At 41.2% G+C, this 22,163-nt stretch overlaps 1 protein-coding gene across 1 annotated transcript in view; it reads right to left on the bottom strand.

Annotated features, from left to right (window-relative positions):
- The window catches only part of LOC122944156 (protein transport protein Sec16B-like), a 138,634-nt gene that overhangs the window by 71,067 nt on the left and 45,404 nt on the right, over positions 1 to 22,163 (bottom strand). Inside the window, exons 10-12 of the mRNA XM_044302386.1 lie at positions 18,530 to 18,599; positions 16,536 to 16,622; positions 15,817 to 16,050 (exon numbers count right to left, since the gene is read on the bottom strand). Coding sequence (XP_044158321.1) covers positions 15,817 to 16,050; positions 16,536 to 16,622; positions 18,530 to 18,599 — 391 coding nt within the window. The remainder of the gene's footprint in view (positions 1 to 15,816; positions 16,051 to 16,535; positions 16,623 to 18,529; positions 18,600 to 22,163) is intronic.

The following is a 22,163-nucleotide window of genomic DNA, read 5'->3' on the forward strand; positions in this document are numbered from 1 at the left end:
GATTTTTGGTTGCTCTATATTACACTTTTTGTGAGGCTAGGTAACAAAAAATAGCCGTATTGGCACTGTTTTTATTTTTTGCTATTTACAATGTTCATCTTACAGGTTAGATCATGTGCTATTTTTACAGAGCAGGTTGTTACGGATGCGACAATACCAAATTGGTTGTTTGTCTCAGTTTCAAACAATAAAGCATTTTTGAAAAAATATATATTTTAGTGTCCCCATATTCTGAAAACCATATTTTTTTTTATTTTTTGGGCGACTGTCTTATGTAGGGGCTCATTTTATTCGGGATGAGATGATGGTTTGATTTTAGGGTGCATATGACTTTTTGATCGCTTGATATTTTTTTCACCTGAGGGGTTAGGTCATGTGATATTTTTATACAGCAGGTTTTTACGGAAGCGGAGATACCTAATATGTATACTTTTTTTATTTCTTTAAGTTTTACACAATAATTTCATTTTTGAAACAAAAAAAAGTCATGCTTTAGTGTCTTGATAGTCTGAGAACCATCTTTTTTTTATATTTTGGGCGATTGTCTTAGGTAGGGTATCGTTTTTGCGGGATGAGATTACGGTTTGATTGGCACTATTTTGAGGTGCATATGACTTTCTGATTGCTTGCTATTGCACTTTTTGTAATGTAAGGTGAAAAAAAATGGCTTTTTTGACACTTTTTTTATTTTACGGTGTTCACTTGAGGGGTAGGGTCATGTGGTATTTTAGATTGTTAAAGACACAGCGATACCTAATGTGTCAACCTTTTTTTTTTTTTTTTACATTTAACACCAAAAAAGCATTTTTTAAACGAAAAGTCTAAGAGCCATAGTTTTTTTATTTTTTCGGCGATTGTCTTAGGTAGGGTATCATTTTTTTGTGGTATGAGTTGACAGATTGGTACTATTTTGGGAGGCATACGCCTTTTGATTGCTTGGTGTTGCACTTTGAGTGATGTAAGGTGACAAAAAATGTTTTTTTAGCACAGTTTTTATTTTATTTTTTTGACGGTGTTCATCTGAGCGGTTAGGTCATGTGATATTTTATAGAGCCGGCCGATATGGACATGGCGATACCTAATATGTCTACTCTTTTTTCCCTATTTTAAAAAAAATATTTAACTTTATTTTTGGAAAAGGACGCTTTTTTTTACTTAAAACTAAATTTTTTTGTAAAACTTTATTTTTTTCCACATTTTTTTTCCACATTTTTTTATCCACTCTGGGACTTTAATTTTTGGGGGTCTGATCCCCTTTACAATGCATCACAATACTTTTGTATTGTGATGCATTGGCTGTAAGTATATTGCTCAATGTAATACATATTAGCCTGCTTGCCTGTGAGATCAAGGGGGCTGGATCTTACAGGCTCTCACGGAAGGCAGCCACAATGCCTAAGGAAGGCATCGGGCTGCCTTCCCTGCCATCGGGTCCCTGTCACAGCTGCGCGGGGACCCGATGGCAGCTCCCTCCCCATACATCACACATGCTGCTGTCAGCGCTGACCGTGGCAGTGCTAGGGTTAATACACCGGCTTCGGTGCATACAACAGGGGTCTGGCTATCAGTGACTGCCGGACCCCTGACGCTGATTGGGCGGACACAGCTCCTACACCTGCCCGATCACCATCAAGTACATGTACGTCTTTAAGTCCCAGCCAGATATGACGTACATGTACGTCATGGCTCCTTAAGAGGTTAAACTTACGATGGCCCACTAAAGACCACTGTAAGTTGAAAATATTGTATCCTGAGGCCATTGTAGCTTGAGGGATCGTTGTGGATTTGATCAAACACCTCAGTATTCAGATCCAGGTGCTGGTTTTGGAAAATGTAGAATATTTTTCATGGGGCAACCCCTTTAACACTTTTTGGGAAAAGTGCCATGATTGGTGGAAAACGTCCAAAAGTTGCAAATTTCTGTGCAAATTTTGTAACAATTTTAGGCCAGTTTTCTGGCATGAAGGAAATGATACATTCCCCCATCTCTCTTCTTCTGACTGTATGTCTATCAACCATGCATTTGTTACTCACATATTGCTCTATGCCTTCTGTGTCTAAACTGAAATAGAAACCTTTTCTATGAAGGAAGGAAGGCATTAAAATTAGAATTTTTATTTTATTTTACTTCTGATGGCCTATCCTTAGGATAGAATACCATATGTGATCTGTGGGGGTCCAACACCCCACACCACCACTGATCAGCTGTTCTACAGTGCACATCAGAACTCGAGAGCCCTGTCCATTGTGTGGTGGACAGAGGTGGTTAAAGCAATTCTTCCTACTGAAGTGAATGGAAGCAGCTCTGCAGTAACTAGCTCGTTTGAGGCCGTTTTACAACACTGGAACATCTGATTTGCAGGGTTGCATAGTGTCTGACCCACACCAATCAGATATTGATGACCTACCAGCTCTTTAAAAGTAAATAAATAAATAAATAAATAACTAGATAAAAATTTAAAAAATCCCACTACAAGTCCCACACCGCAGCGTCCAGCCCTGACCCCTGGCTCCAGCAAACCATATATCCTCTATATAAAAACCACTGTAACGGAAAGGGGACACAATTTAAAAATAAGTATTTCATTTGCCCTTTGTGCTATTAAAGAACATATAAAATATGTGAAAAGCAGATTCGTAATTCCCAGGTATAAAAAAAGTACTAAATAAAAATGACATAAAAATAAAGCCCAATATATCACTGAAAAAAGGAGGCAGAATTACTTGGTTAATTGGTATCAATTTAATCCAGAATAATCTCTACTCCCTAGTTATATTGTCTGCATATATAACAGTGTGCTGCTATATTTTGTTTGCTGTTGTTATGTTAGCTTTATGGATGTGCGCCTGTGACTTTGGATGTGCTAGTCAAAATTTTCTTGCAGTGTGTTTGGAGGGTAGCTGCCCCCTTTAGATTAAGCACTGCCCACCACATCTGCACAGGGCTTCTAAGCAGAGTATAAATATCGCCGGTTCCTACACCACCCTGAACATTGTAAGCCTAAATTAGGGCCAGGAGAGTAACCATCTGGAGAAGCCACCTTGACGTTGGTGTATGGGTCCGACACGCGTTTGATCCAAAATGTGCGCGAAGAGCTTCCATTTTTCATGTATAGTAGGTAGAGTTGAGCAAATTGAAGTAGCTGAAGTGGAATTTGATCCGAATTCATGGAAAATTTGATTCGCTGTGAAGCCGAACTTCTTCATCCTACATGGTAATAAATCAATTTTCCCTGAAATGGCAGTAAAAAAAAATATCATACTTACCTCATCCATTTGAGTGCAAAGAGGCTGGCGCAGCCATCTTGATTGAAGATCCTGCGCAAAAATTTCGTCGGCCATGATACACCACATGAGATTTCGCTTGGGATCTTCAATGAAGACAGCAGCCGCTTTGCACTCAAATGGATAAGGTGTCATGCCCTGCCCTGTGAGTGATCTGAGAAGGTCTAGCAGACTTGCGGCACATAAGCCTATCTGACAGATTGCTTTGTTGTGTTGTTGGGCAGCGTCCCACCTCCTCGCAGGTTCTGCTCGTTAGTCAGTTAGTGATGCTATTTATATCCGCCTCTCACTGTAGCCCCTGCGGTTTATAGTTTCTGCTGGAGTTCTCTGCTGGTGCTTGGTGGATCTCCTGCTCCCAGTCCGTCTTGAGATAAGTTCTCTTTTCTTCACTTTTGTTGTATTTCCTGGCTAGGCCTTAGGAAGACACTGGTTCCTTCATCTCTTGCAAGGAACAGGTTCTCTTATCGCCTGTTCCCTAGCTGAGGGTCTGTTTCAGTTGCAGCATGGATTAGGTTCCAGTGCATGAACACTTCTACCATTGGGATTTGTTCATGCTGTTAGCAGTGAGGGAAAGGCTTAGGGTGAGTCAGGTGGTGACCATTCCCTGTTCCTTAGCTGTGGGGCCTAGCCTGGTGTTTAGTTAACTGTTAGTTATGTTTGGTTTGCTTTTCTTCCCTTACCTTCCGTGACATTGTAAACCGCCCATACCGTCTTTTTTTTCCCTTGCTCCGTGTAAAATGGAAGCTGTTGATACTCTGCCTGATCGCATGCAGGAATTATCTTGTGAGGTAGCAGACCTCTGTAATTCAGTTGCACTCTATCAGAGATATCTGGCGTCTGGCACCGCTGGTGGGAACCAGGTCAGCCTTGAACCAAAGGTCACTCTCCCAGATAGGTTTTCCGGGGGAAGTGATAACTTTGTTCGGTTCAGGGAGTCCTGTAAATTATATTTTCATCTGCGTCCGATTTTATCTGGAGACAAAAATCTAAGAGTGGGGATTATCATTTCTCTGCTAAAAGGTGATGCTCAGTCCTGGGCTTTTTCTCTGCCGATCGGTTTGCAGTCCCTCCGATCGGTGGACGAATTTTTCAGAGCCCTAGGGCTGATTTATGATGACTCAGACCGGGTCTCTTTAGCTGAATCTAAGCTGCATGGCTTGTGTCAGGGAGAATGTTCTGCTGAGTCATATTGTGCTGAATTCAGAAGATGGGCAACTGACTCGGAGTAGAATGATCCTGCACTCCGTAGTCAGTTCTGTCAGGGACTGTCTGAGAGACTAAAAGACACCCTTGCGTTTCATGAAAACCCTGAATCATTGGAGACGGCCATGTCCCTAGCCGTAAGGATTGATAGACATCTTAGGGAGAGGAGCAAGGTTCCCCTCAGGTAGGAGGCACTGTCTTAAGGGGAATCTGTACCTCCTGTCCCTCGGGGTACAGTGACAATGGAACCAGGGACTGGAGATGAGCCTATGCAGTTAGGTCAGGTCTCTTCTTACCCTGGTTATAGGAACTCTAGAGGGCAGAAAAGACTGTGTTATTTATGTGGTAAAGAAGGACATTTCATTAATATGTGTCCTTTTATTAAGCCTCAAAGTCGTAATAAAGAAAAAAAGGGGGTTCTTTCAAAGGAGTCTTTGTAGTGTGAATGAGGAGTCAGAACAGGTATATTTGTATTCTACCTGCAGTAACCATTTTCTCCTGCCTACCATAGCGGCGCTAGACTCTGAAAATATTGAGTTAGAAGTATTTGTTGACAGTGGCGCAGGGGTTAATCTTATTGATTATCAATTTGTTCAGAGTCATGGTTTTATAACTGGAATAAATAAGGATACACTTAAGGCTCAAAATACACCAGCCAGGACACTCGCATGAAGAGTATAAATCTTCTTCTTTATTGAGTTTTTTTCTTTTTAGGTCAATAAAATAACAAAACAACGCGTTTCGGGGGTACGAAAGCCCCCTTCATCAGGTTAAAAAGACTCAATGCATTGATTTTTTTTCTTTTTATATCAATAAAAAAACAAAACAACGCGTTTCGTGGGTACTAAAGCCCCCTTCATCAGGTTAAAAAGACTCAATGCATTGAGTCTTTTCAACCTGATGAAGGGTGCTTTAGTACCCACGAAACGCGTTGTTTTGTTATTTTATTGACATAAAAAGAAAAAAACTCAAGATTTCTACTTTTCATGCGAGTGTCCTGGCTGGTGTATTTTGTGCCTTAAGTGTATCCTGATTTATTCCTACTATTTTGTCCTTGGAGAGGATTGGACATCCTCTCCGGAACCTTTGGATACCATGGCAGCACTAACCGACAAGTGGACGCATGTGTTCGCACGAAGTTACTAAACCCACAGTTGAGTTGTACCTATTGATAGCACAACTCTGTAAGGTGAGCCTCCATTTTTAAGTTCTAACAACCAGTCATACTGGAACATACTACCCTATGGTGCGCTTTATTTATGTTTTCCTAGCCACTGTACGCCTATACACATAAATGGTTTTATAACTAGCGCATTAAACAAAGAGATATCAGTGTTTGCTATTGATTCTGCTCCTCTCTCGCAAAAATGTCTATCTCATATTGTGCAGGATATTAATTTGAGGGTGGGTGATTCTCATGTTAAATCCATTTCTTGTTTTGTTCTGAAGGGTTTGCCTGCTCCTCTGGTTCTGGGTTTACCATGGTTATTCAAACATAACCCTACCATTGAGTGGCAAACTAGACAAATCAGTAATTGGAGTGATTTTTGTATGGACAACTGTCTTGGCGCATCTATTTCCACTAAGGTGTTACCTCCGTTTCTACATAATTTTTGGACGTATTCTCGGAGGGTGGAGAACAGGAGTTGCCCCCCCACCGAGAGTATGATTGTCCGATCAATCTTATTCCCGGAGCTAAATTGTCAAAATCTCGGTTATATAATCTTTCCCAACCCGAAAGAGTAGCTATGCAAGAGTAGATTGCCGAGAGTTTGACAAAAGGTCATATTAGACTATCGAAATCACCTATGGCAGCGGGCTTCTTTGTTGTAAAGAAAAAAGACGGGTCCCTTAGACTGTGTTTAGATTTCCAGGAACTGAATCTCATTACTGTCCATGACTCTTATCCCCTTCCCTTGAACCGGATTTATTTGATCAGATTTTCGGTGACAAGGTGTTTTCTAAGTTGGATTTAAGAGAATCAAGGAAGGGGATGAATGAAAGACGGTCTTTAACACCCCTAAAGGTTACTTTGAAAATCTGGTTATGCCCTTTGGTTTGACTAATGCCCCGGCAGTCTTCTAGCACTTATCAATGACATTTTTTATCATTTGGTGGGGAGGTTCGTTGTATTTACCTCCGATGACATACTAATTTACTCACCCAATATGGAGACTCATCAGGATCATTTAAGACAAGTATTATCGATCTTTCCAGAGAATAAATTGTATGCTAAGTTGGAGAAATGTGTATTTGGTGTCCAGGAGCTGCAGTTTCTGAGTTACTTACTTTCGGCCTCAGGTTTTCGCATGGATCCCAAAAAAGGTCCGTGCGGTACTGGAATGGGACCGACCAGAGAATCAGAAAGCTCTGATGCGGTTCTGGGGATTTACTAAATACTACAGAAAGTTCATCCTGAATTATTCCACGGTTTTAAAACCTTTGACTGATAGGACTAGGAAGGGTGCTGACTTCTCTGTCTGGTCAGAAGAGGCATTACAGGCTTTTTCCACCATAAAGGAATGTTTTGCTTCCGCTCCCATTCTGACGCAACCCGATGTGTCTCAACCATTCATTGTGGAGGTTGACGCATCAGAAGTGGGTGTCACAGCAGTTTCTTGCAGGGTCCCTCTCCTAGCAAATGGCGCCCGTGTGCTTTTTTTTCTCAAAGGAACTCTCTAATGCCGAAAGAAATTATGATGTTGGGAATAGAGAGTTGCTGGCCATCAAATTGGCCTTTCAGGAAGGGCATCATTGGCTAGAAGGAGCGATTCATCCGATTACGGTAATTACTGACCATAAGAATCTGGCTTACCTGCAATCAGCAAAGCGTCTGAACCCTAGGCAGGCCAGGTGGTCATTGTTTTTTACCAGATTTAATTTTGCTGGTCACTTATCATCCTGGGATCAAAAACATCAAAGCAGATGCTTTGTCACGTACAGTAGCCTTTCTTTGGGGAGGGGGAGATTCGGAGGATCCCGCTCTGATTTTGGCTGATGGGGTGGTGGTATCCGCTCTTTATCCTGAGCTGGAGGCAGAAGTGTTGGGGGCTCAAGGTGAGGCTCAAGGTGATTCCTGTCCTCCAGGGAAGTTGTTTGTTCCTTCAGAACTGCGACACAAGGTGTTCAAGGAACATCATGATACTGTCCTTGCTGGACACCCTGGGGGTAGATCCACAGTGGATCTTATTTCCTGGAGATTCTGGTGGCCAGGTTAGCGTAAATGTGTTGAGGGCTATGTAGCAGCTTGTGAAACCTGTGCACGCGCTAAGGTGGCTCACACTTCGGCCATCAGGATCTTTTCTTCCTTTGTCCATTCTACACTCATCTAAAGAATTATTAGGAACACCATACTAATACGGTGTTGGACCCCCTTTTGCCTTCAGAACTGCCTTAATTCTACGTGGCATTGATTCAACAAGGTGCTGATAGCATTCTTTAGAAATGTTGGCCCATATTGATAGGGTAGCATCTTGCAGTTGATGGAGATTTGAGGGATGCACATCCAGGGCACGAAGCTCCCATTCCACCACATCCCAAAGATGCTCTATTGGGTTGAGATCTGGTGACTGTGGGGGCCATTTTAGTACAGTGAACTCATTGTCATGTTCAAGAAACCAATTTGAAATGATTCGAGCTTTGTGACATGGTGCATTATCCTGCTGGAAGTAGTCATGAAAGGATGGACATGGTCAGAAACAATGCTCAGGTAGCCCGTGGCATTTAAACGATGGCCCTAAGGGGCCTAAAGTGTGCCCAGAAAACATCCCCCACACCATTACACCACCACCACCAGCCTGCACAGTGGTAACAAGGCATGATGGATACATGTTCTCATTCTATTTACGCCAAATTCGGACTCCATTTGAATGTCTCAACAGAAATCGAGACTCATCAGACCAGGCAACATTTTTCCAGTCTTCAACAGTCCAATTTTGGTGAGCTCGTGCAAATTGTAGCCTCTTTTTCCTATTTGTAGCAGAGATGAGTGGTACCCGGTGGGGTCTTCTGCTGTTGTAGCCCACATTTCTTTCCCATTCTGACATTCAGTTTGGAGTTCAGGAGATTGTCTTGACCAGGACCACAACCCTACATGCATTGAAGCAACTGCCATGTGATTGGTTGACTGCATTAATGAGAAATATAACAGGTGTTCCTAATAATTCTTTAGGTGAGTGTATCTTGTCCTTGGACGCATTTGTCAATGGACTTCATCACTGATTTACCAAGTTCCTCTGGGAAGACTGTGATTTTGGTGGTGGTGGACCGCTTCAGTAAGATGGCTCACTGTACCATTATCTGGTTTGCCCAATGCTAAAACTCTCGCTCAGATGTTTATTGATAACATCGTTAAATTACACGGAATTCCCTCTGATGTGGTGTCTGATCAGGGGGACGCAATTTGTTTCCAGGTTTCGGCACCAGCACACCCAAAACAGCAAAACAAACACCTGCCCGTCTGGGCTCTAACTAATACATAGTACTTTTCTCTGACTTACCTCTAATCACAGCTTATAGACAGGGTCTCAGGCTCCAAGCCTTAGCAGGTCTGCTCAGCCAAACACAAGTCCATACGGGCAGGAGATCCAGCTACATATAGTCCCTCAGCCATCCTGGCAGGAGACCATCCAGTGCCTTTGTAGGCCTCTGATTCCAAGTTTTCTCTTGCCCAGACTGACACACAGAGGGTGGGTTTTATTCCTCCTTGATTACAGCAGGCCTCACCTGCGATGACCTCAGGCTAGAGTAAAACCTGCCGTGGAATGGGGGGTGGATTGGGAAGGTCCCACTACCTTCCCAGTCCAAATAAAATCCAGCCCTTGTACTCCAACAAAACAAATAGCTCCAGCGACTATTTTTGCTGAAGCCAGCACAATCCTCCTGGATTTTACTCATCTCACCCAGTTGAGGAATCTGGGTGAAAGAGACTTTTACTGTACATATCGCCACAACATATAACAGTGTGCTGCCGTAATTTGTTTGCTAAGTGGCAAGAGCTTTATTGTGACAGCGGTCTCAAGCAGGTGTCCTCTGTATATATCAGCATTTCTCATGCATATTCAGGTTACTACTATGGGAATAACCGCAATTGTCAACATTCAAGGGTCATTACTCAATACATACAATGCCCTGATCAGAGTTGTGTATTTGCTCCTTTGTTCTCTCACAAATATTTCCTGTTCCATTGTTTGCCGTCGTATCAGAAAGACAAACAAAAAATTTCAATTGTTATTGAATTCTTTGTCATTAAAACATTTGTTGCTCGTCTAAATGGCAGCTCCCTGGCCCTTGTGCGTACTTCAACGGTTTGTCTCCTACAGGGAACACCATCTACAATAACCTCACAAAAATTACGTGTACGCCATCTACAATAACCTCACAAAAATTATCAATCAGTGAATGAGAGCCCATAAGAAGCTAAGATCAGTAACTCACAAAGAAAGTAACAGGACTCATAACTATTTCATAAAATTAATATCTAATTTTATTAAAGGTATATAATTAGAGTTGAGCGAATCGAATCCAATAAAGTGGAATTTGATCCGAATTTCAGGATAAATTTAATTCGCTGCAAAACCGAATTTCCTCACGCGTCGTGGTAGCAAATTGATTTAACCTGAAATAGCTTATACTTACCTCCTCTATTTGCTTGATTGAAGATCTCGGCTGAAATCCCGTGCGTGGTGACGTCATATGTCACCACGCCGGCCGGCGTGACAACGTCATCTCATGCCACATGAGATTTCAAGCCAGATCTTCAAGCAAGATGGTGGCAGCCGGTCCGTTGCAAGCAAATGGAGGTGGTAAGTATGATTAAAAAAAAATTTTTTTTCGGTTAATTTTAGGCCTCATGCACACGACCGTGCCGTTTTTTGCGGTCCACAAACCGCGGATCCCCAAAAAACGGAAGGCGTCTGTGTTGCCTTCTGCAATTTGCGGAACGGGCGCCGGCAATATAAATGCCTTTTCTTGTCAGCAAATCGCGGACAAGAATAGGACATGTTATATTTTTTTTTGCGGTGCTGCGGAACGGTGCCACGAATGCGGACAGTACACGGAGTGCTGTCCGCATCTTTTGCGGCTCCATTGAAATTAATGGGTCCACATTCGAGCCGCCAAAACGGCGGCTCAGATGTGGACCCAAACAACGGCCGTGTGCATGAGGCCTTACACAGTTTTTACTCTAAGATGCCGGAATCATGTATGAACACGGCATCTGAGGGAGCTCCCTGTCATTGCACCCACTACTTACAAAGAAATGAGCTTCATGACAAAGTAATTAGTCACAAAGTGAATTTCTTTGTAAAATTCGGTGAAACAACCAAATCGAATTTAAATGGAATTCGCTCATCTCTAATCTATAAATTGACAAAATAGATTAAATAGGAGAGAACAAGATGGGGTGGATAAAAACTTGAAAAAACTGAAATAAAGCTGGGGTCAGTATATTTCAGCAGTCTCAAAAGTGCCCCAGTGCTAAGTCACGGCACGTTTTCCACTCGGATTACTCCAGTTATAACAAATCCAGTGAAATTAGTTATACAGTACCCAAACCGTATTTACACATTTCCAATGGGGAAAAAGCAACTAGGCTATATAAGAAATGACACATAAAGGTAAAAGGGGTCATTTATTATCCCGAAATAAGCCTATATTAGGCGTATTTCTGGCGCAGATTGGTGTGCAAAGTTTGTTTGTGTCGCATTCTGCGACTTTTCCCCGCTCACACCAGGTCTAAAAAAGTGGGCATGACGTGGGCAGGAAAAGGCAGGTCAGCCTAATTCACCATTTTCTATGCCTGTTTTAGGCATAGAAAATGGTCTAAATGTAAGCCAGCTAGGAAGCAGTCTTACCTTTAGACTGGCGCTGGATGAGCTGAAGTTATGGAGAGGCCGGGGCCTCTTCATAACTTTGACGGATCCACTGCCAGCTATAGCAGTCAAAACGCCGGTCTTAATAAATGACCCCCAAAGTGTCTAATTGCTGATATACATACCCTGTGATATGGCTGTTACAATATACACTGCCCCTAGTGCAACCACCTTAACGCACATTTCACCTCAAAAAGGCCTCGTCCTGTACTCCTTAACCCCTTCCCAACCACCATATGGCGATATACGCCGACGGTCGAGACTTTAAAGATAGCGCCCGTCCTTAATCCCATACAGAAAAGTAAAAATGTCCGATTTGTTATTTTTTGGTCGCTTCTCCGCCCACAAAGGTTTTTTATAAAAAGTGATCAAAAAGTCTTACACACCCCAAAATGGTATTACTGAAAAGTACAGATTGCCCCGCAAAAAATGAGACTTTACATAGCTTCACATAAATACAAAAAAGTTTTAGGGGTCAGAATATGGAGACTACAAGAAAGAAATAATTATTTTCAAGATTTTTATTATTTTTTTCAGTAAAAAAAACACTATAAAAAATATACATATGTGGTATTGCCGGATTCGTACTGACCTGGAGAATGAAAGTAACTGGTCAGTTTTATGATATAGGGAACGACGTAAAAACCAAAACCCCCCAAAAAAACTGTTCTGGAATTGCGTTTTCATTTCCAATTTCACCCCATTTATAATTTTTTTCCCTGCTTCCCACCAGATTGTATGCAACCATCAATAGTGGAAATTAGAAAGGGCATCTTGTCCTGCAAAAAAAACTAAAAAGCCCTCATACAGCTATGTGAACAGAAAAAAAAAAAAAAGTTATGGTTTTGGGAGGGCTGGGGTTTAAAAAATAAAATAAAAAATGGAAATTGCCTGGTCATGAAACTAATTTCACTGGATTTGTTATAACTGGAATAATTTGAGTGGGTAACGTGCAGTGAATTGGCACTGGCACACTTTTGAGACTGTTCAAATATACTGACCCCAGTTATTTTTCTGTATCGAATTTTCCTCTAGCTGATCTTGTTCTCGTCTATTTTATCTACAGTTGCAAGAAATTTTATTAAAGATATAAAAATAATCCATAAATTGACAAAATACAGTTGCAAGAAAAATTATGTGAACCCTTTGGAATGATATGGATTTCTGCACAAATTGGTCATAAAATGTGATCTTACAACAATAGACAATCACAGTCTGCTTAAACTAATAACACACAAATAATTAAATGTTACCATGTTTTTATTGAACACACCATGTAAACAGTTCACAGTGCAGGTGGAAAAAGTATGTGAACCCTTGGATTTAATAACTGGTTGAACCTCCTTTGGCAGCAATAACTTCAACCAAACGTTTCCTGTAGTTGCAGATCAGACGTGCACAACGGTCAGGAGTAATTCTTGACCATTCCTCTTTACAGAACTGTTTCAGTTCAGCAATATTCTTTGGATGTCTGGTGTGAATCGCTTTCTTGAGGTCATGCCACAGCATCTCTATCGGGTTGAGGTCAGGACTCCGACTGGGCCACTCCAGAAGGCGTATTTTCTTCTGTTTAAGCCATTCTGTTGACGATTAACTTCTATGCTTTGGGTCGTTGTCCTGTTGCAACACCCATCTTCTGTTGCGCTTCAGCTGGTGGACAGATGCCCTTAAGTTTGCCTGTGAAATGTCTTGATAAACTTGGGAATTCATTTTTCCTTCGATGATAGCAATCCGTCCAGGCCCTGAAGCAGCAAAGCTGTCCCAAACCATGATGCCCCCACCACCATACTTCACAGTTGGGATGAGGTTTTGATGTTGGTGTGCTGTGCCTCTTTTTCTCCACACATAGTGTTGTGTGTTTCTTCCAAACAACTCAACTTTGGTTTCATCTGTCCACAGAATATTTTGCCAGTACTGCTGTGGAACATCCAGGTGCTCTTGTGCAAACTGTAAACGTGCAGCAATGTTTTTTTTGGACAGCAGTGGCTTCCTCTGTGGTATCCTCCCATGAAATCCATTCTTGTTTCGTGTTTTACGTATCGTAGATTCACTAACAGGGATGTTAGCATATGCCAGATACTTTTGTAAGTCTTTAGCTGACACTCTAGGATTCTTCTTCACCTCATTGAGCAGTCTGCGCTGTGCTCTTGCAGTCATCTTTACAGGATGGCCACTCCTAGGGAGAGTAGCAGCAGTGCTGCACTTTCTCCATTTATAGACAATTTGTCTTACCGTGGACTGATGAACAGCAAGTCTTTTGGAGATACTTTTATTGACCTTTCCAGCTTTATGCAAGTCAACAATTCTTAATCTTAGGTCTTCTGAGAGCTCTTTTGTGCGAGGCATCATTCACATCAGGCAATGCTTCTTGTGAAAAGCAAACCCAGAACTGGTGTGTGTTTTTTATAGGGCAGGGCAGCTGTAACCAACACCTCCAATCTCATCTTATTGATTGGACTCCAGTTGGCTGACACCTCACTCCAATTAGCTCTTAGAGATGTCATTAGTCTAGGGGTTCACATACTTTTCCCACCTGCATTGTGAATGTTTACATGGTGTGTTCAATAAAAACATGGTAACATTTAATTATTTGTGTGTTATTAGTTTAGGCAGACTGTAATTGTCTATTGTTGTGACTTAGATGAAGATCAGATCACATTTTATGACCAATTTGTGCAGAAATCCATATCATTCCAAAGGGTTCACATACTTTTTCTTGCAACTGTATTTTGTCAATTTATGGATTATTTTTATATATTTAATAAAATTGGATACTAATTCATGAATTGGTTATGAGTTCCAGTACTTTCTTTGTGAGTTACTGTTCTATAGGTAGACCGACAGTAGATAAATGCATGACTGGGTGGGAAAGGACAACCTGCTGTTTATAATGTCTTCTGGAGAAATGTTTGCAGCTATGTTACATGTCACATACTCGTGCTTCCTGATATATGCAGGTCCATTTCATCTCCAAAGGAGGCATGTTTAGCTCCTACCATTAGAGAAGTATTACATTTTCACCTGCTGGCATCTCCTACTCTATTCATTTAATGGGTCACGTTATTGGCTTATTAGTGGCAACCACCCAGTGTTATCTATCGCAATGAAAGTGAGTTTAGAAATAAGGAATGCATATCAATACCAATGCATCTGTCTAGTCCCATTCGACGCAGCTAAAACCAGCTCTCTGGTGCGGCTCTATGAAAGCGCACTGACGAGATAAAACGCTTCTTAGTGACGGTAGCAGGCAAATTGCACGCAAACAACATGACTCTCAGACACCAGGGGACACTTGATTTGCACATCAGGAAGAACTCGGCTACATATTTGTAAAGTAGATAGCATTATGCATAATGCCTTGTAAATAATATAACGGTTTGTCTTCTATCAAGAATGTCAAAATTTTGTTCAGTCGTTCGTAAGTTATATCTGTTTCTGGAAAAGCTGGATGGCAACCAACTTAGATATCCTACATTTCTGATGGTGAATCTGTGCAGTAATGCAGTGAAATTGAAGGCGAATATGTATATAATTAGGGTGGGGAGAATGATGGATATGTAGGAACCTATGACCTCTGTGGAACAAACTATGTAGAGATGAGACATGACTGACAGAAGTCATAATGGCGGTCTGGTCGGAATGGGCAAGATGAGAAAAGAAAACATCTATATCAGAGATGTCACTGGATGTAAGAGGTATGTAGTGCTGTATTCTCCTGTATGTTTAGTAATGCGGAATGTAATTTAAGTAGTAATAGTCATCCAAGGGTCTCTGTCATTCTGACAGGAAAATTGATACTGCACGTAGCACTATTCTTTCTGTGAAATCTAAGGGAACTGCTGACAGAGGCTTAGAACACAGCCTATGACAGAGACATGGGAATAGTCTTATTTTGTTTGACACTTCACACGGTTCTCTTCCTTGGGGGTACTTGGTTCAAACTTCTTTTCACTAGGGAGTACTTGGTGTGAAAATATTGAGAGGCACTGTATTAGATGACTTCCGTGCACTGTAGCTGCATACTTTATAACATTCGGAGTATGAAAGCACCAAACTCACTCAGGTCTGCCCACTTATCGGCGGTTCTTACATAAGCCCCAAACAATTTTTGGCACAAGACAGCCTTAATTTGCCAAAACTATCTCTGAAAATTAGGGACGGTCCCTGTGAATTTGGGATTGTTGGCAAATATGCAGCTGTCACAAGGAACACATAGCCTGTTCCACAATACAGTAGAAGTATCCAATAAAGCTTCCCTCAAAACAATTCTTTTAAAAATTAAAAATAAATAGCTACAACACTTAAAAGCAATGCAACACACGATTTCTCTTTTACAACTATACATCTAATCAATTCAACTAAGATTAAATGCACAAGGCATTCCCAAAAAGGACAGCTTAAAATGTGTGCTGAAAAATCACTTAAACTGAAGATATAAAGATGAGAACAGGAATACCTTTTTCCTGTGGCTCATCATAGGTTTTGTAGCCAGAGTATGGATCCATGATCGATACTGGTTGCTGAATACCCCATTCAGAATAGTTTTCACCCTGTGGCTCCACTGGTTGAGGATCTCTGTTCGGAGGTACCCAGCTGGTATCATAGACTAGCTCAGCTTCCATCTTTTGTAGATCACCTCTTGTGTCATGGTTTTGACTTACTGGTTGAACTTCATTTACAGGGTACACGTCTGAGAAGAGAGATTGAACAAGGCAAGACAAGGGAAGTGTAATCTGTTTAATGACTTGATTAAAGGCATTTTCCAAGAATTAAATATTGATAATCAATATTTGCTCCTTGGGGGTGGGACTCCCAGCACCTCAACCAATCAGCTGTTTGCAGAAGCTGTAGCGTCGTGGGCTCTTTGTCGTATCAAAATTACAGCCCTGTACTTTGTATAGTGTCTCTGCATGGCATTGCAGCTCAATATAATTCTCCATAGCAGCAAAAACTCCATGTTACCAATGGATGTAATGTCATACACCAAATAAGAGGCCACAGTGCTCACCAGGACTCCATGGCCTCTTCAAACAGCCGGGAGCTGGATACCCACCAGTCAGATATTAATGACCTATCCTGAGGCTAGGTCATCCCCTTTAAATCACTGAAAGTAGTTGTAAAGACTGTTGTAGAAAATTTGATAGAAATTTTAAATTTATAAAAAAAATTATGTACCTTTTTTTGCAGAACTCTCGCTCCCGAGGATGACAGATGACTCCCATTGATTTGCACACTTGGTGATCAGGCTGGTTGGAGAGGTTTCTGCAGTGGGCAAATGCAATCAATTATTCCCCAAGGCCGAATTCCATCGAAAAGGGGTTGACCAAAGTGGAAAACCCCTTGAAGTTGCACCTTTTCAGTCACTTCAAAGATTAAATCACAGAAGACCAACATTTCTTATACAATGCAAAATGCCATGGATGCATAAGCATGGTACTACCAAACCAGGCCCTCCGCTAAATGACAGTCTCTGCTTGATCGTTGACTACTACTGAAAGGTCTTTGGGGGTAGAACTGTTATATTTTTTTAAACATTTTTTAAGGTTCCACAAATTGATGAGGATAGGTCTGGAAAACCCCTTTAATTTCCTTCACCTTACAATAACATGACATCTACACTGAAAAGCAAAAAGCTAATAATGTTTTGAACTTTTGACTTTCAGGCTCCATATCTCACTATCCACTACAGCTTCGAACGTGAGACTGCCATCATTTTATAGACAATCATCTTGACCAACGCATACATAAATTGGACTTGCAACTATCTAGCATATGATTAGTTCTGCAGATTCTTGTCATGTAGCTGCATTGTTACTGTTTTGCTCCTGGTGGTGGAACAATCTTTTTCTTCTTGTATACTACAAATTACAACCTGTTCTCACATTACCTAATAGCTCAGTGTGTTATTAGGTTGATTCCCAAGCAAAAGGTCACTGTTTCGAATCAAGGAGCAGCCATCGAGAAGATTTCCAAAGATAAGAGAAACCGCATCATCCAGCTCATTGATAGCAGCATCTCAGCCAAGAAAATTGCCAAGCTGCATCATGTGAGTGCCATGACAGGTGGAGGAATACGAAATTAAGTCCGCCCAGAGACAACAAGTTGGCTCATCACAAGGTCTATCGGGTCTGGCGCGAAAAACACAGGAGTGGGGGTGTCTCATATGCTTCATAATAGTGAGATCACAGACGTCCATGCAAGCACCGTGCAACGTGCATTACACAAGTCTGAAATGGTGGCCAGAAAAAAGGTGAAGAAGCCTCGACTCCAATGTTGTCATAATAAGCGCTGGCTCAAGTTTGCAAAAAAGTACAGTGGAAAGTAGAAGATTGGAAACAGGTGATTTGGAGCAATGAGATGAAAGTCAATAGACTAACAGATCGAGAAATTGAAGGAACTGTCAAGTTCGTTGCAGAAAGCCTGATGATATGGGGTTGTTTTGCAGCCATAGGCATTGAATTCTTGACCAGGATCAAAGGTGGTCTCAATGCTGAGCTATATATGAGTATCCTACAAGATGAGTTACTTCATACACTCAAGTACTATAGGTAGAAAAGGACGACATAGTGTTCCAGCAGGACAACAACCCGAAGCATACGTCGAGATTGGCGAAGAAATGGTTCAATGACAATGAACTAGAGGTGCTGGATTGGCCCGCGCAGTCTCCTGACCTCCACCCAATTTAACACTTGTAGATAGCATTGAAGAAAAAGCTGTATTTGTACCCAAGTGAGTCGACCAATATGCACCAACAATGGGAACGTGTAGAAGAGACCTGGGAACAGATTTCGGTCGAGGCATGCTTAAATCTGATCGAGAGCATTCCCAGAAGGATTCATGCCGTGTTGAAAGCCAAAGGTGGATTAACAAAATACTAACACAATATTAAAATAAAAACTTAGAATTGTAGGAGCAAAACAGTAACAATGCAGCTACATGACAAGAATCTGCATAACTAATCATATGCTAAATAGTTGCAAGCCTAATTTATGTATGAGATAGCCAAGATGATTGTCTATAAAATGATGGTATTCTCACATTCAAAGCTATAGTGGATAGGGAGATATGGAGCCTGAAAGTCAAAAGTTCAAAACATTTTAACCCTTTTGCTCATCAGTGTATATAATATCACTTTATTATGACACAGCCAGCAGACAACTATAACTTACTGTTAGGCTCGCTGTTGTTTCCTTGGTCCTCAGAGGCTTCCAAGGTAATTCTACCAGATGCGCTATTTTCCTAATAAAAAAGAAAAAAAAAAAACTGTAACTGCTATGTTTGCAACTTATAATTTCATTATCCAGTTTATAGTGATAAATGATACATTCAAAAACAAAGACAATGTATATTAGGTTACCACTTACCACAACTATGTTGCCATTTTAATTAGCCCATTGCATACCAGCCACAAATAATCAAAAGTCTCCTTCTCTTTGTGAGAAAATCATTTAAAAAAGAGTTCAGATGTAGTTTAATTAGACGGGGAGCACTGACTTACAGAAACAAAAGTGCGGGCATGGTATAATGCTCGTTCCGCATTTTGAAACACAAACATCTCATTCTATTGTTCCAGATGAGAATCAGAACAAATCCTCTCTAAGACGTTCAGTATAGTTGTGTAGCTGTGGCGGCCTCCACAGAAACAGCTTCACCTACTGTCCCTGAGCTTCCTGTCAGAGGCCCTTTTATGCTTCTGTAATTGCTTGATTCCGAAACCACAGAAAGTCTGTGATACAGCGTGCCAATTACAAACACTTCCTCTCGGTGCGTGTGGACCCCTGGCCCTTGCACAATCGCAGATTTTTATATTTGAGAATATAAGCACAGAGAATAGGACATGGGGGAAAAATATCATGATGGAAGAAAAGAAAAACATGTTTCCATTTTACAAAACAGGAATGTACTTTTTTATTTTCTGTTTTTTTTTGTTTTTTTTCTCTACTGTGGGTTAAATTCACAAAAGGTGGTGAGAACATTTTTAAAGTGCCGAAAACAGGATTAAAAAAAAAAATATTATAGACTTTTAAGTGGTCTGTCATTCTCAATACCATTTAGAGCGTCTGAGGAAAAACTGCATAAACTGAGAGAACGCTAATGGCTGCATTGCACAAAAACCTGCAGCAATCAGAATGAGTATATTAAAGGTGATCTTCCAGTATTTAATAAGCTGTCATGGCGTATGATCATTGTTTTAGCTTTCCAGTGCATTGTAAGGTGCAGCATAAACTGTAGCATAAATTTGGTGCCTACTGGTCAACTTTCTTGGCATCAAAATTTTGGTGCAATTTTTGGCCAAGCCAAGCTCCCTTGTCGAACAAGGTGCCAAAAACATCTAAATCTCTTAAATGGGTTGTAGATATTGATTAGAAAACAAGTTATCCAGGCACTCGCTCTTCTTCAATATGCTATTATTATCACAACATCATGAATAGACAAACGCATTTCAGCCCATCCTGTGCCTTTGTCAACTATGATTAGAGATTGATGACCAATCCTCAAGAAAGGAGATCAATAGCAGATAATTGAGGGTCCGGCACCGCCATGATCAGCTGTACAAGGCAGCTGCTTGTGACGGAAACTATACAGTTGACGGGAGGGCTCCATCCACTGTGTAGTTTCTGGAACTGGAATATTGTAACTGAGCTCCAACTCAGTTGAATGGGAGTTGAGCTGCAGTACTCCAGCAAGGCCACCAGAGAGTGAATGGAATCTCGTGCTGATCGGTGGGGATGCAGGGTGTTGGACCCCCACCGATCTTATACTGATTGACCTATTCTGAGGATAGCGCAACACTAGTTAGGTACGAGATAAACCTTTTAATAAATGTGGAGCAGCAGAACTACGTATGTCTCAATTTGATTAGTAAATCTACCCTACCGTTATATTAGCTCAGACTGTCAGACACACATTTCTAATAGTTCTTTGCAGCGTTAGGGTCCTGGGTTCTGATCTGAATGGAGTTTGTATGTTCTGCCGCCCTCCACGCTCAAAATAATTAATTGCTCCACTATAGCATGCATCCAGCCACCGAGTGGTTCATTTTGGTACGATGGCCAACAGCATGGTCCTTGAGCAGGCCGCGTCTCCTTCAGCACTGTGGCAAGTTCTTCTTTCTACCACAGCAAAGAAAGGATTTAAATTAACATTCTGTTCCCTGCAACCATGAATATCAGACGCAATTCTTCTTGTCACCAGGATTCTACATTACCAATTTAGTCCTATTATATTTTCAAGAGCCTGCCTCCACCTTTACACTGTTGACATGCTGAATGGTGTACTTAGTCATTCATTATTCAAGTTGGTCTTAAACACTGTGATACTTTGCACTTTCATAACATATTCTTAATGTAACATGTTCTTGGGGAACTACCGAAGCATACTGCATAATAGAATATGGATATTAGTGTATTTTACGATACACAGTTTTCTCCAAACCCAATTAAACCCAAACTTTTCAAACAGAGCATATTGCCAAATAGTGTCATGGTGGTCCCTGAGTTGTCTTCTCCAGTCCTCTCTGATTTGCAGTTTCACGAGTTGCTGATCTAATCAATGTTGGATTTCAAAGGGTGAGCAGGAAGCACATTGATGATCGGGTTTGTTATTCAGTTCTGAATAAATCCTAAAAGGGTTGTGTCATCTCAGACATTGGTGGCATATTGCTAGGATAGGCCACCAATGTCAGATAGATGTGGGTCACACCTCTGGGACCTGCTCCTATCTATAGAACAGGCTCCAGATTGTTAATGACAGCACACCAAGCCACCCTACTTTCACTTTTTAATGGGAGTTCCGAAAATATCTGAGAGCTGGCTTGACTATTTCTGGTAGTCCCATAGAGATGAATGGAGAGGGGTCTGTGCATGTGTGGTACACTCTCCATGCACTTCTATGGAAGTTCTGAAAATAGCTGCGCGTGCTTGCTCGGCTATTTTCAGAATTCCCATAGAAGATAATGGAGGGCATGTGTGCCTTAGCAGTGCACGCTGATTCACTTGGGGGGGGGGGCTTTCTGGAGGTAAGAGCAGGTCCCAGAGGTGGGACTCGCACCTATCTGACATTGGTGGCCTATTTTACACCACCAATGTTTGAGATGACACAACGCCGTTAACTATACAGAATTAAGTTCCTTCCATTCCCTTTTCTCCTGCCTCTTTGCCATACCAGTTATGCCCTTTTCAATTGTAATCATGAACCAGGAAGATCAGGTTGAACAAAGCTCAAGATCCCAAAGTGCAACATCACAAGACATCAATTCTGGAAATTATTGATAAGATGAATGCTAAGTACTTCTACCTCAGTGGCTATAATGGAAAGTTTGTTGGCACGGCTCTTTAACATCTCCTAAATATCTACGTAAAAAGTTATGCCACAAAGAAGCATCAAATGGAAAAGGTTGCTTATAAGGTATTGGCGTTGGGTGAAAAACCCATCAAAGAACAATTAGCTGCTAAATCACTTTTGTGCTGATCTGCATAAACTGAAACCGTAACAATAAATCAGTGTTATATTAAAGTGTTCAGATTTTAGTACCAGTGATGTGCTTTAAAGTGAATAATAGCCTTTATTTATGACCAGTTCCTCTTCTTATCTCATTGCAAAAATCAGGCTCTTGGCCTCATGTTTGTGCCAAGTATGTGTTCAACATGATCTATTCATCATCTGTATGGGACCCACCTTCAGTTGCAATAGTCCCACTAAACCTATGATAGGGAACTCTTCTGTATTCTCTATAAAGATACTTGATTTGGTTTGTGATTTAGACTCTTTTCATGCTACCAAGATGGCTTTTATTTAGTCAAG

This window comes from Bufo gargarizans, chromosome 7 (assembly GCF_014858855.1).
Source record: "Bufo gargarizans isolate SCDJY-AF-19 chromosome 7, ASM1485885v1, whole genome shotgun sequence".
Lineage (NCBI taxonomy): Eukaryota > Metazoa > Chordata > Amphibia > Anura > Bufonidae > Bufo > Bufo gargarizans.